This window comes from Artemia sp. Qi Xiang Cuo, chromosome 7 (genome assembly GCF_049724085.1).
Source record: "Artemia sp. Qi Xiang Cuo chromosome 7, ASM4972408v1, whole genome shotgun sequence".
NCBI classification, from domain to species: domain Eukaryota; kingdom Metazoa; phylum Arthropoda; class Branchiopoda; order Anostraca; family Artemiidae; genus Artemia; species Artemia sp. Qi Xiang Cuo.
Genome location: NC_142800.1, coordinates 56,136,084 through 56,152,308, shown reverse-complemented (window position 1 = coordinate 56,152,308; position 16,225 = coordinate 56,136,084). Strand labels below are relative to the sequence as shown.

Below are 16,225 nucleotides of genomic sequence, written 5' to 3'. Positions count from 1 at the left end.
AAAAAAAAAAAAAAAAAAAAAAAAAAACAACTAACGATCATTGTTTTTCCTCCATTTGAGTCCTTTTTTTGAAGCTAGGCGTTCTGTAAAGCTAAGTTTTTCTGATGCTTCTATATCTTTATTTCTATTTGGTAAACCATCAACTGCAGGGGATGGTGACCTCGAAAACAAAATCTGGGACTGACCCATACTGGCACTTGACGGCCGAGGTCGAAGGTCAAAACCACTTTGCTTTCCCTCTTCCGGGGTTGGTATCCGACGAATTGGAGCCTAAAGAAGAAATAGACGAAAACTAAGAGAAGGAATAGTAAAAAAACTTGAAAAACATAGAGTCGCGACTGACACTTGACTTTATATAAGAACAAAAATGCTCCCAAAAAAAGAATTAATACCCAAAATTAATGAAAAACTTTCATCCACTGGTCAATAGATATATTTCTAGGACCCAAATTGACTAAGGTTCATTTCCAAACAATGTTGGGATTTTTCTCCACCTGATGCTTGATGTAGTGACATAAAACCCAGCAATAATCTTCTTTCTTGAATTTTCTTCCCTATATAATTTATGGACTTAGTAAAACGGCCTCCGAGCAGCTCATTTGGCAACCAAAGGATTTAAATACTCCTATTTTTGTTTATAAACAATTATGTTTGTGTTTTCCGATATGACTGAATTCTTACAAGGGTTTATCTAATAAGGGAAGTCTAAAGCTAAAGATAATTCAGAAGAAGCACCAAAAACTAAATGCACCTTAAAATAACTGGATCAGTTTTCAAATTCATTAACGTAATTTTTCAAAATGCATCACATCTAACTCTTAGCATTAACTCCAGGAAAGAATGGGTACAATGGATTACAAAATATAAATTTAGCGGTTCTGGCCCTGGTTTGAACGCAAATTGAAAGTTCTGATGATCGTTTCAACAAGTGCACATGAGTGAAAAATTTTCCTAGTCATGGGGAAGAAAAATATTGAAGTACATCCTGTAAAAAGCTGCTTTGAATTTTATTTTTTATGCATATGTTTGTATTAATTTTACTTCCGCAACCCTTTCACACGGGCTCCCACAGTTATTGCTCCCACAGTTTTGATTATAAGATTTTGCTTTAAACATGACTAACCCATTACATTAAAGATTTGCACGGGTAAAACCTTTATAGCGTACTATCTACCAATTAGCTTCGGAAAGATTTGTTTTGAAATTATTCCTGTTAAAAAACATAACCAAAGAATTTATTCCTATTATGAGTATTATCGGCCTTTCGAAATAACCGTTATGACTGACACCCATGTTTTCACAATGGCTCATTCAGTGAGGTAAGATTATTACACTCATTCCTACCTATAGGGAGGAGGGGAGAATCCTGAATAAACTTCATTTCGAGGGATTTCCCCTTTTTAGAAAATGATCTTTGTCTTTTTGAATACCAGGATAAGATGAGGTAAGATAATAATTATTTTCAAAAGACTATCAGAAGCTCTAGGAGAGCTAAATTCACTTATTATTCTAAGTAAAAGAGAACAAAAAACAAAACAGAAGCCAGCAAAACAATACACAAATGTTAAAAACTAATTAACAGAAGGCTAATAAGTGAAAGTGGTTGCTAAAAATTCAAATAAATTAGTAAAATGTAACACATAACGATAATATCCTTTCGACAGTAATTTTAGCTTCCAGAGGAATACCTCTCCAGCTTTTTATGGGATGCTTAAAATTACCCCATCGAGAAATGCATAGAAGACAGTGAAGTCGGGAAAATACATTGAATACAATATATTCCTTTCTTCATATATTTAAGTGCTGAAGAAAGATTGAATAAACAGAGTTGCGTTCGATTTAAAAGAACTCAGTTAACTAGCCAAGTCTACTTTTTTCGCTTTTAGGGTTTTATTTGTCAGAAAATGAATTAAGAAAGTTAACCAGGCTTTACAAATAGAACGGAAAGTTTGGCAGAAAATTCGAAGTTACTATAACGTGAGCCCTACACGATATTGGGAACAGACCATTGGGTTTAGAAACGGGAGGCCAGAAAAGGTCAAAATAATGAAGTAGGCCGAAATCATCTTGGCTAACAAAAAATCAGCCTTCTTGTGAAGATTTTACACCTCTTGTTTCCTTTTACAAGAAAAAAGTAAACTCCGACAATAAAAATACAGCCGCTCTGTGAATGCTTTTAATAAACAGCTGCATCATCCAATCTGGGAAATCCTCAATGAATTATCATCAAACAGTTCGTGGTAACGAACTGTAAGTAAGGAGCGACCCGGCTCAAGCTCGACCGAAACTCTAAAAAACGGAATTTTGATACCACTAGATACATCAAAAGAATCAGATTTTAATTCTGATTTCAAATGTATAAGTTTGATCAAGTTTAACCTTACCCATCAAAAGTGATGCACCTGAGAAAGTTTGGTTGATTTTCGAGAAAAGGGGGAAAGATCCCCTAAAAGTTATAGAAACTTAATGAAAATCACACCATCATATTCAGTGTATCAGAGAACCCTACTGTAGAGGTTTCAAGCTCCTATCTACAAAAACGAGGAATTTTGGATTTTTTGCAAGAAGAATGCGTTTTTATTTGTTTTTTTTTGTTTTTTTTTCCCAGGGGTGATCGTATTGACCTAGTGGTCCTTGAATATTTTAGGAGGGCTCATTGGAACGGAAATTAAAAGTTCTAGTGCCCTTTTTAAGTGACCAAAAAAAATGGAGGGAAACTAGGCCCCCTCCCACGCTCATTTTTTTCCCAAAGTCACCCGATCAAAATTTTTAGATAGCCATTTTGTTTCCGTGGGAGAATCTTTCCGTGGAGGATGTGTATTGGGAGTAAGAGATATGTGTCTGAAGGGGGCGCCGGATTTCCAAGCATTATTTAAAATATGATCAGAAATTAAATTATAAAAAACAAGTTTTTTCAACTGAAAGCAAGAAGCAACATTAGCACTTAAAACGAGAAAAAATTATAACGTATATGAGGGGGTTCTCCCCCAAGTCAATACCTCGCTCTTTACGCTCTAGTTTTTTTTAGTGCTTTCAAAAGAGCTATCTATTCTAATTAACGGCCTTTGTGATTAAGGGTCATTTTTAAAGAATTGGAACAAAATTTGAACTTTAGCTTAAAGAGCAAGGTATTGACTAGGGGGCAAACCCCCTAATATACGTATTAAAAATATATGAATACAGAAGTTCGTTACGTATGTTAATTCGTAAGTTACGTATATTTATTACTAATAAAAACGTTCGTAAATAAAATTCAACAAGTTTCGAGAAAGCCATTTAACCAAATAAAAGTAAAAGTAATATGCAAATTTCGTTTTAATTATTCATGCACGGTGAGCCAAAATCAAAACCTGCATTAATTAAAAAACGTTCACAAATTAAATAAAAAAAACAAGTTTTTTAAACTGAAAGTAAGGAGCGACATTAAAACTTAAAACGAACAGAAATTATTCCGTATATAAAAGGGGCTGCCCCTCCTCAACCCCTCGCTCTTTACGCTAAAGTTTGACTTTGTCTCACAACTTTGTTTTTTAAAACAATAAAAAAACTTTAGCGTAAAGAGTGAGGGGTTGAGGAGGGGACAGCCCCTTTCATATACGGAATAATTTCTGTTCGTTTTAAGTTTTAATGTCGCTCCTTACTTTCAGTTTAAAAAACTTGTTTTTTTTATTTAATATTTGGTAAGAGCGAAGCCTTTTATCATAGAGGCAAGCATGAGCTGCCGTTCGATTTTTTGTCAGAAATTCTTTGTAGATATCTAACAACGAGGAATTCTTAATAGTAGTTTCAGTCAACTTTTCAGTTAACTAAGAATCCGTTCGGCAAAAAAAAAAGTTTAAAGTAAACTAGGAATTTCAAAAAAAAAAAAAACCGGCAAAATCTACTTATTATTTTACTAATTAAGTAAATCGATTGAGGATCAGATTCGCCCTATAAGAGCACTTGTATTGACACTAATCGTCCCAATCAGTTTTCAGTGTAGATCTACAATTATTGTCAACTATGTTGGCCAACAGGACAACTTCAAGAACGGTTTAAATACCTTATTTCTATCGGAGAGGCTAATATATCGGGGAGCTTTTTTTTACTTAGTAGTTTTAAGAAATGAATATATTGATCGTCTAATTGTGTTTATTCCTCAAATTCAAAACACATAGAAAGGGGAGAATTTTTAAATTTCCTGGGAAAAATGCGGTGAAATGAAAACAGTTACAAGAACTAGGGTTACAGTGATTGTTTTATAATTATAATTAACAACTTTCTGATCTCAAAGCTCTAACTAAAAAAAAAAAAAAAAAAAAAAAAAAAAAAAAAAAAAAAAAAAAAAAAAAAAAAAAACAGCTTGTACGATTGTTGCTCGTCTTAACCAACAATATTCATCATAAAATCCTTGTTAAATATGAGAAGAGGATTGTTGATGAGCCAAGATTATCAATACTTCTCTCACAAAAATATTATCCCTCTTTTGAAAACTAAATAACAGAAAAAAGGGCAATGCATTTGAACGCACTTTGTGCCAGAAGAACGCCTGTTCCGCAATGTCACAGTCCCGTATGCATAAAAAACCGGCACTCGGCACGCGGCATGCTTCTATATATAGGTTCTCACTGTCGCTTGTCATGACATCCAAATGTCGGTTGTCCTGACATCCAAATGGACCTTAAATTAGAAGTGGTGCCTTTGTAAAATTACATTTTTATTAATGGACCTTTAACTTTTGCCTCGGTTTGTCTTTTGTCATTATGAAAGACGTATCACCGAACCTCTTTTTCTTTTAATTGTTCAGGTGATGGGACAAAAACTTCTTTATCTTCCAACGATTTATCTAGTCAAGATTTTTGATTTTACAAGATATGAAAGGCATTGAAGACCACGTTTGTTTCTTTTAATTGTTCAGGTGGTGGGACAAAGCTTGTTCTTTTGCCTCGGCTTGTCTTTTGTCATTATGAAAGACATATCGCCGAACCTTTGTTTCTTTTAATTGTTCAGGTGATGAGACAAAAACTTTTTTTTCTTCAAATGATTTATCTAGTCCATATTTTTTATTTTCAAAACTATGGTCGGCATTGATGAACTTATCCGTGTCAAAAACAAAACCCCAATAAACATCACTATCTTATTCACTTTATTTGCTTCGTTACACCTCGGCTTACCTTTTGTTATCAAGAAAAAACGGTACTAAAACTTTTTTTTTTTAACACAGGTATGGTAGGCACTGATGACCTTATCCTTGTAAAAATCCCAAACCCAACCATCATCGCTATATTTTCAATTTTGACACGTTTGGATTATCGGTATCCAGGTGGATTTTTATAGGCTCACAACTTTTCATTCCCATTATCGTTCCGTTCATTTCGTCGATGTTCGCAATTTTATAGTCGTGTTCAGTTTTGCCGTATATTTTTCTCTTTTCAGTCTTTTTACTGTCGCTTTTCGGCGCATACTAACCGCCCGTACATAATCTAACTTAACCTAACTTTTACCATATATGTATATATACCATTTTTACCACCATATATATATATATATATATATATATATATATATATATATCACACTATATATATATATATATATATATATATATATATATATATATATATATATATATATACATATATATACATATATATATATATATATATATATATATATATATATATATATATATATATATATATATATATATACATATATACATATACATATATACATATATACATATATATATATATATATATATACACACATATATATACATATATATATATACATATATATATATATATATATATATATATATATATATATATATATATATATATATATATATATATATATATACATATATATATACATATATATATTTATTTATATACATATATGTATATACATATATGTATATATATAATATATATATATATATATATATATATATATATATATATATATATATATATATATATATATATATATATATATATATATATATATATATATATATATATATATATATAATTTCATATTTATATATATATATATATATATATATATATATATATATATATATATATATATATATATATATATATATATATATATATATATATATATATATATATATATATATATATATATATATATATATATATATATATATATATATATATATATATATATATATATATATATATACCAGGAGCCCGGCACGCTTCTATATATAGATTCTTACTGTCGCTTGTCTTCTAAACGCAGAAAATTTGAGCCTTTTCTTGATGTCATGACGTCCAAATGGACTTTAAAATAGAAGGATTGCCTTTGTAAAATTAAATTTTTTTTATTGAACCTTTAGCTTTTGCCTCAACCTGTCTTTTCGTCAGTGTGAAAGACATTTCACCAAACCTTTGCTTCTTTCAGTTTTTCAGGTGGTAGTACAAAAATTTCTTTTTCTTCCGAAGACTTATCTTGCCCAGATTTTAGATTTACAAAGGTGTGGAAGCCATTGACAACCACCTTTGTGGCTTTCAATTGTTCAGGTGGTGGAACATAAACTTCTTCTTTTGCCTTGGCTTGTGTTTGGTCATTGTAAAAGACGTACCGCCAAACCTTTTGTTCCTTGTAATTTTTAAGTTGGTGGGACATAAATTTCTTTTTCTTCCAACGATTTATCAAGTCCATATTTTTGATTTTCAAAAGTATGGTAGGTATTGATGACCTAATCCAAGTCAAAATCCAAAACTCAATCATCATCGCTATCATTTCACTTTGTTTGGTTCGTTACACCTCGGCTTATCTTTTGTCATTACGAAATACGTATCGCCGAACCTTTGTTTTTTTTTAACTTATGAATGGGGCACGCGACAGGCTACTATATATAGATTCTCTAGTCACTTGTGTTCTAAACACAGACAATTTGAGCCTTTTCTTGATGTCATGACGTCCAAATGGACCTTAAATTGGAAATGGTGCTCTTATAAAATTATATTTTTGTTTTATTGGACCTTTACCTTTTGCCTCGCCTTGTCGTTTGTAATTATGAAAGACATATCACCAAGCCTTTGTTTCTGTTAATTATCCTGGGGGTGGGACAAAAACTTCTTTTTCTTCCAACGATTTATCCAGTCCATATTTTTGATTTTCAAAGGTATGGTAGGTATTTATGACTTTATCCATGTCAAAATCAGAAACCCAATCATCATCGCTCATTTTCAATTTATTTCATTCGTTACACCTCGGCTTATCTTTTGTTATTATGAAATACATATAACCGGACCTTTTTTTTTTTTAACAAAGGTATGGTAGGCACTGATGACCTTATCCATGCCAAAATCCCAAACGCAATCATCATCGGTATCATTTTCAATTTTGACACGTTTTGATTCTCTCTGTCCAGGTTGATTTTTATTGACTCGCTGCACTTCATTTTCATTGACTCGCTGCTCTTCATTTTCATTTTGACTCCCGCACTTGTTCGGTGTCGTATGTCTTCTAACCGCGTGTGTCTTTGCCCTTCATTTTCATTTTTTAACACACTCTAATTGTCGTTTTCGCATATCTTCCAACCGCCCGTGTCTTTGCTCTCCATCTCCATTTTTTACACCCTTTCCGATTTTGATTACTTCAGACAGTTTAGCAATGGCCTTTGCTTTAGCTGTACGTATTGGTGTTGTCGCAATTGATGTCCAAGGTTGTCAAATTTCACATCTTACCACGTTTGATAGTTCAGGTTCTGGTTCTAAAGAATCATCATTTATAGTAACTGCAACTGCAAATTTTTGTTTTTTTGGGGCTTTCAACAGACATTATATTATATAAATAACTGTTGCGTTGGAAGATCAACAATCTTATTTATGTTATACATGACATCATATAAGAAAATACTTATATGATGCCATAAGCAAAGCTTATATGATGTAATAACATAGTACATGACGTCATTTGTATATATATATATATATATATATATATATATATATATATAATATATATATATATATATATATATATATATATATATATATATATATATATATATATATATATATATATATATATATATATATATATATATATATATATATATATATATATATATGTACAGGTATTTATGTATTTTTTATCGAAAACAGCTCCATATTTTTTCGGGAAAATAGGCAACTTGGGATCTCGCATAAAAAAAACGATCTACATACGTCAGAAAAATCGTTAAAAGCCTGAACTTGGCTTTTGCAAATGACATCATGTACTATACCAGTACATCATTTAAGCATTTCTTATATATACATTTCTAGATAAATCGTTGGAACAAAAAGGAGTTTTTGTCCCACCACCTGAAGAATTGAAAGAAACAAAGGTTCAGCTATATGTCTTTCATAATGACAAAAGACAAGCCGAGGCAAAAATTAAACTTACGTAAAAACTAATTTTACGTAAAAAACATCAAGAAAAGGCTCAAATTGTCTGCTATTAGAAGACAAGGCAAAGCCGCCGTGCTCCCGGTACTCTATTACTTATAAATATATATATATATATATATATATATATATATATATATATATATATATATATATATATATATATATATATATATATATATATATTTCCTGTTTTATTTCCTGATACTTAGAGCTTTGTGTGCTGACGGATATTCAGGAAAATTGGAAAACTAAAATTTAACGCCCCAGGAATATGTGAGTCATCTAACACCATTGAACTATCAAACAATTGAATCAGTTTCATGTTTTAGCATAGTTTTTCATCGAATAACGTGTCCGTAGCAGACCTCATGTGAAATTGAAGGGAAACTTTGAAAGGGATAGTTGCGATTATTAGGGGGTGAAGACTAAAGAGGGCTGGAAAGTCACGCAATATAGTGTTTATGCGTGATTTAACTCAATCTTTTCAATCACGCAACCGGAAGTATTTTGCACTATTCCAGGTGAAACTTCCCCTGGAAATATATAATATATTGGGATTATTGTGAAAAGATGTTTGGTAATACGGACATAAATGTTGAGATTCAAATATATAAGTAGTTTTTTTTTTTAGCAGGAAAATAGGAAAGTTAGCTTAATAAATTATTAGAAAGCTGGGGCTCTGGCTCCAAGGCAACGTGAAGTGGTGAAGGGAATGTAACCATGGGTGGCAGTTGTTGAGCAACACGCGAGGATTTTTCACAGGGGAATCCCTTTAAGCTCGTTTCACGGACACCCAAAACCTTAAATGTAGCTGCTGACTGAGTTTAGCCAAAATCATCCACCCCACCTTATGATTAGGATGATAACGAGTAATTTTGAAACCGAAAGGTCATACTCGAAGAGATCAATATGGGCAACGATCCGAGAAAGGTACAGATCTAGGTCTTACTTCGCGCCTTGTTTAATTGAAATCCGATGCCCTCTTCTGGTATAAGTTCTGACGACAACAATTTAAATTTTGTATTATCCTTTAACCACTCCCCCCAGAGGCATTATTGGACCCAGACACCCAAAGGGAGGAGGGACCCCACTCTCCAGAGGTCTGATAAGTCTATGAACTTCAAAAGCAAAGTAAGTACACTAGCTGTGACTTCTGATTAGGTTGGTTATGACCTAAAAATTCCTGACCTCAAGAATTTAGACCATATTCCCTGCAGAAGAAGGATCGGGCCTGGACGTTGGCTTCCGGGCCTAGGCGCCGGAATTCTCACCAATTTGATTAAACTCTCACCAGCCATTCTGACAGATGCCATGATTAAAATTAATTAGTGCCCCCTCCCCCTAGAGAGGCTGAATCAGGGACGGCCCTCAAAAGGCATTATAAGGACACTCACTTTTCACCGAACTTGGTTGACAGCCGACTTCCACTTCTGGCAAAGATCCTGATCACAAAAATTGAGGATTTTATTCCCTCTCCCTTTCATTATTTTACATAAATCTAACGAAGTCCTTATCCCCAAAAAGATAACTTGTTATTAATGCTTTCTCCCAACCAAGTTCGGTTCAAGTCTGACAAGTCTTCTAGTAGATGTCTTGATGATGAAAATTTAGAGACCCTTTCTCCTCCATCAACAGAAGAAGACGAGGTCCTTCAAAGAATACTTTGCTGCGAAATTTTGACCGAGAACTGAGGACGGATGAGACCTCGTTATTACCTGAATAGGAGGATGTCACTTCTGAAGCATCGCTTCGGAATGAGTGAAGAGGATTCATCGACGCTCTATGCGCCACTAATGGCTCCGGAGGATTTAAGGTAAGGTCCTCTTACATAGAGGTGGCATCATGTCCATACGTCAAATCAGTAAAACTAGAAGACTAGCTCTGAGTTCTGATGCAATTCAGTCGAGACATGAAAATTCCATCTGGAACATTTTAAGATGGCATGGCTCTGGAAACCTCTCTCTCATCTACCACTTAAGTCTGATTACAGTCGGACATGTCGTAGTTTAGTTTAGGGCCGAAGCTTGATATGCATGTGAAGTTTCAGAGACTTCTATAAAAATCAGAAATTTTTATCAAAAAGTAAGAATCAGCGTTGGGGAGACTTTGATGCCAGGTTTTCGAAGATATAAATCAACATTCTCTATAACTTCGACATCGAAGATCCTTAAGACGTTTACTTTAGGCTACGATAATTTTGCACTATTTCGTTTTGATAGTATAAGAAAGACTAAGAAAATAATCTTTTCGAACTGGTGTGCACTTTTTCAACTCCAGGGGAACCTTGTTTTTCGATTTCACGATCTAAGTATCCAAAACAGTTTTGGATTTTTATCTTTTACCGTTCCTGAGCTACATATTGTTGACCACGATAGAAAAGAGAAAAAAAAAAAAAAAGAAAAAAAAAAAATCAGCAGCGTTGCTCCACAACAAGACTAACTGAAAATAATGAAAGTCACAACAGAGAAAAAAAAATCCTTGGGATGAGAGCAAAATCAATAATTCTAGTGGTAAATCACTATCACTAGCAACCTGGTTCCCAGACAGTTTTTCCTCGGAGAGAAGAGGAGCTTGACTCTCTGAGCCAGTTCAGCACACTCCAATATTTTATTGTAGTTGTTGAGCAAAAAAGGCGATTAACAATTCTTTGGAAGTATATGAGCCTATCAAGTCAGTATTCCAACAGAAACATTTTTTAACAGCCCTAATAAACAAAGACATTTCTAAAATACAAATACAACAACATCATTGAAATTAACGCATATTTTTCTCCTTCTATACTTATTTTTTGAAGGTACTTGGATATTTTCCAGCAGCAATTCGTATGTTTTGTGACCACATCTTTTGCCACATCACTGTACTAAAGTAATTCCTTAAGTAAGATTCCTCCCGGCCTTCAGGCTCATAACTACCTGAAATCTCTCACCTTTTCAGTCATAACTCTGCCCCGTCAAACCCATTAAAAGCTTAATGTCATTTCCCCTTTGCTGAAAAAAATTTAATAGTTCATTTTCTGATAAATTAAAAAAAAAAAAAAAAAAAAAACGGGCTCGAAATTCTGGAGACGTTTTCTTAAAAACAGTTATATTTGTAGCAATCAACTTAGATTACATGGTCTAATATGAAAAATATTTCCATCGACGATTTTTTCCTTATAAATGCCATTTTTTCAAAAATCTTCAAATGCATCATTATCTTTGAGATAATCATTCAAATGTATAGAAAAACACAAAGCTTGTGTATAAAGTACAAATGGCACTCTGGTCTTTTGACGGGTTTGAAGAAATGACGGCATCAAACTTATTTGTGGTAATTTCTAGTTATTTTAAGTTTGTCTTCATTGTTCACTACAGACGTGGTGAGGGAGCAACACTTTGATTTTGTGTGTTTTATTGTTTTTTGTTGTTTTTTTTTGCACCAATTTCGGTTGATTGCAAGAAAATGGCAGATATTAAGTGGTAAGTTTTTGCGGCAAGTGTGGAACTTAGGATATATTCTTGAATATGGCACTACATTTTGTAAACCTGCATAGAATTCCTACCTCGAGCCAGAATAGGATGGTTTTTGCTTGTTCTTCATCTAACGCTTACAGTGTATATGTTCAAGTAAGATTTAATAGTTTACGTCGGAGAAAATTATTTGGATAATCTGAAGTTGCTCCACCAAGCTTATGCTTCCGACCTATGTTTCTGCTTTCAAGTGGAAAAGCGTAAAGATGGCACTCCACTTTACAGTCCCAACCGGCGGTGCTGATCGCCATTACATGGCCCTTCAGCCCGGAAGTGCAACGGGGGGGGGGAGGATTGGTGCCAGCCAAGAAGTGCTTTCGCACACCCTTCCTGTTTACCTTGCCCAGATTTCTCCAGGTAACCACTGAGAGCTGGGTCGACTCTGGCTAAGTTTACAGAGGATTGACACTGACCCCCGTTCCAAACCAAATAACCAGCGAAACTAGGACTTGAACCCCTGTCCTTATGGACAAAGGATTGCAAGTCTAGAGTACTAAGCTCTGCTCTAAAAGGCAGGAGTTAGTTTCAAACTGAAGTAAGACTTCATCATAAAACACTTAAGATGGGCAGTGGTTCCCTTGCCCAAACCCTAAAATTTCTTCTAAGAAAAATAAGTAAACAATAAAAAGATCCAAAAAGGACATTTTCCCACGGGTCCAACAGTGCTTCCATATACTGTTACTAGTCACTTCTGTTCATGATTTCAGACGATCTTACCTTTTCATTTTTTAGACTTGGGACTGCAGCAGTTCCAAACAAATGGTTTAAAAAACAGTAGAAAAAGATAGTTCAGAACAACCTCATAAATGTCTCTCAGTGTTTGAGAATCCTGGGATATTTACATGGACACTAGACACGTGGCCACATCACGCCCACAACTTTCAGAACATTTTCAATTAAGTGACAGTAGAGAGGGAGGTTAAAATACAAAACAAGGAATCAATAGCTTCATACAAGAATATGACACAAAAAAGCCAATTCCAGAATTTAATTTAACGTATAAGTGAAACTGGGGTGTCAAGCACAGAAATGGTAATTTGATGGTAATTTACCATAAAAATGCAACTGACGATTACTTTTAGCGATTTTTAAGAGGAGGGGGGAACAATTTCACCAAAGAAAGAAAAAGAAATGCAATTAATTTAGAGGCAAAATAATATTGTCAATGTCCCAAGAATCACGTTCGAAGTAAAAGGTAAGTTTTGCTGCTTCCTATACAGATGATTAGTTTTCTCCTTTTTTCAACGCTCAATCACAAAACCTTCATGATTTATTTATTTTCTAAGAATATCAAGGATACTACAAGAACACCAAGAATACACAAAGGAATTGACAAAACAAAAACAAAATATATTGAATTTCATATGTCCGCTCGCATACAAGCAGAAATCTATTATTTTATTACAGACGGACAAAAGAAAATGGGGAAAAAACAGTTATATCAAAAAGAAAAAGTACTTCATTTCTCCATTTTTTTTCCAAGCCTTGTAAAGACAACTTAAAGAAAATACAATCCAAGGAATCTAAAAATATGTTAAGACTTAATTTACCAGTGTCCTTGGAGCAGATAACGGTCTATTAGCTGAAGGATTAAACATTTCGCAGTTTACTTTGCCAGAATCAGACACCTTATCACATTCATCATCTAAGCCACCAAGCTCTTTAACCACTAACGACCTTATTTCATTCTTAAGTTCTATGTCGACAGGATTTTCCCATTGAGAATTGCCCGTTTCTTTGTCAGTATAAAAGTGACGATTGTACTTCTTGGAAAAACTATAAATAGAAAAAATCTTAGATGGCTTTCAATTAGCCTATTTGTCTGTACCCAAACATAATATGATGGAAGAGAAAATTTATGGAAAAAAAGATAAAAGAAACATTACACAAATAGAAAAAAGGGAACCGACTGAAAGAAGGAAAAACATCAACGATTATTATTCACCTGCTAAATTATAAGAAATATATCTTAAAAGAATACATATATTATACTTCATTTGGGTTGCTAGTAGCCCTTTGTTTCTTTTTTTCCGTTTACAATATTATCGCCCCCACAAAAAAAGTACTACCGAATTTACTTTTCTCCCTAAACAAGTTATGGTGTTACTCAAGGTATTCCATTAGATGTTTATCGACGAGGCATATTAATAACGGTGTAACTAATTCTCAAAAAGTAGGAGAGATCCAACTTAATTCACCAGAAGAAGCTGTTTGACAATATCCAACCTGAAAGGGTACCTAATTAAAAATTAAACGCTATATATGCAAATGAAGCATGCAGCTTAATATACAAAAGATTTTAGTACCTAATTTGAGATACCACATGCAACTTCTTATTTAAGTGATTTGATTCCATTCAGGATATGCATCTTGAAAGGGTGGGTTGAGGACACCCTCCCGATAGATAAACACCATATTTCTAGAATAGCTCTACTAAATAGCCCACAAGGCAGTAAGAGAAAGACTGGACTGCCTAGATAAGGCTAGAACGTAATTATTAAAAGTTTCTTGGAGGTGGTCAAAGCAGCACCTAAGCCGAACAATGTGAGATAGAGAAGGAATGCTTGCCCCTGTGTGAGCCTCAGACTGTTTATAGCTATTATAAATTTGCAATAATAGTAGCCGACAACCCCTGCGTGTTTGTCTGCTAGACTTAGATCATGGGTCAATCAGACCGGTACTGAACCATAGGTAAAAAGAACACACTGCTATAGTTTTTAGCATTATACCATGGTTGCAGCGATGGCTGCAAACTAGTAAAGAGTGAACCACAGCCCATAGTAACAAAAGTTTAAAAGCATGTTCTGACAAAGACTTTCTAGCAAAAAAAAGCCCTTTGACAATGATTAAAGAATAGTAACTATTATTTTGACTAATCTTATTAGAAAAAGTTTATTGTGAAAATAAAATAAAAATTCGAAAAAGAGCCGCAAAACCCTCAAAAATGACGTCTGATCAAAATGAAAAGTGCACCATTGGAGCTACCATCATCCAAAACTCTCAACAGGAAAATTATAGCCCCTTACCTTGAACAACAAAGAAAATAATTTTTGTACATAGAAGTATATTTTTTTTTTACCAGGGGTGACCGCATAGAACCAGCGGCCGTAGAATGTTGAGAGAGGGCTCATTTCAAAGGATCTCACCATATATAGTGCATTTCTACGAAAAAAAGGAAATAAATAAGATTATGCTGCAGAAAATAATGATTTTCTGCCATTTTGTGCCAAACAAATTGATTTTTCCCCTAAGAGAGTCAAAATGCCGGAAAATTTACAGTCTAATAGAGACAACTTCTTAACTACTGTATGCTTGCAGAGTTGGTCATATGCATGTTAATTTTATTTTTTATTTTATTCAATAAAGGAGGAAGCCATAGGCTTGTCGCATAAAAATTACATGAAGGGAGCTGAAAGTTTCCTGACATTTTTAGTAACAGATTTCACTAGACGGGCTTATAAGACGGGCAGTTTTGAGCGCAAATTGTGATCAGGTCTTGAGCAGGCATGGGGGTTATCAGCCATACTCATGTTAATGTTTGCTCGTTTTGAGTTTGACTTGGCTATTTATTGTTATTTCTGTTAGTTTTAAGTTTTATTTATTTATGCTCATTCTTGGCCTAATGGAGCTCTTTACTTTTCTTTGAAAACTTATTTTGTGGACAAGGTTTTTTCAAATTAATTTCTGTTGTTTTTTTTTTATTGAGTGTTTTTCATGGAAAAAATAATATTTTATATGTTTTCAGTTTTTTTTTATAAGAACCCTTAGTATGGGTTGCTATCTGTATGTTGGAGAAACTTTTTCAACAATTGTTAATCCTGACACAAACAGTATTTCATAACTTGATTTTATAGCTTCAGAAGTTGACCTGAAAAAAAAAACTTAATATCACCCCCAAAAGATTCTATCTATGCTCTTTGACAACCTGGATTGCTCTATACTCTTTGGACACTTACACTTTTTTTTATTTATTTAAATTGTAACAGCAGAAGTAGTAATAGTAGTATCCCCAAAAGTTTCAAATTATTACCCCCAGTCGTTCTCAATATATTGCTGAAGTGTCTTATTGACAACCATAAAAATAATGCCTTCTAATTTATTTTAAAGTAATATTCAGTTTTGAAGCATAATGGGGCAAATGAATAATTGTGGGAGGTTTACATGACTAATAGCCCTAAGGAAATAGTAGCTGGATCATTCTACTATGCTGAAAAAAACTGTCTCAAAATTTTGACTGGATGCGTTTGGAAACTGAAGGGGCTTGAGAAAAGGGCTGCTTGTCCTCCAATGTCTTGCTAC

General features: G+C 33.5%; 1 protein-coding gene across 2 annotated transcripts in view; it reads right to left on the bottom strand.

Annotated features, from left to right (window-relative positions):
• LOC148950466 (uncharacterized) overlaps positions 1–16,225 on the bottom strand; it is a 100,546-nt gene that overhangs the window by 14,956 nt on the left and 69,365 nt on the right. For both annotated transcript variants that reach the window (XM_089091622.1, XM_089091623.1), the window contains 2 exons: positions 13,477–13,702; positions 36–270 (listed from right to left, as the gene is read on the bottom strand). In XM_089091622.1, the coding sequence (XP_088947748.1) occupies positions 36–270; positions 13,477–13,702 (461 nt within the window). The remainder of the gene's footprint in view (positions 1–35; positions 271–13,476; positions 13,703–16,225) is intronic.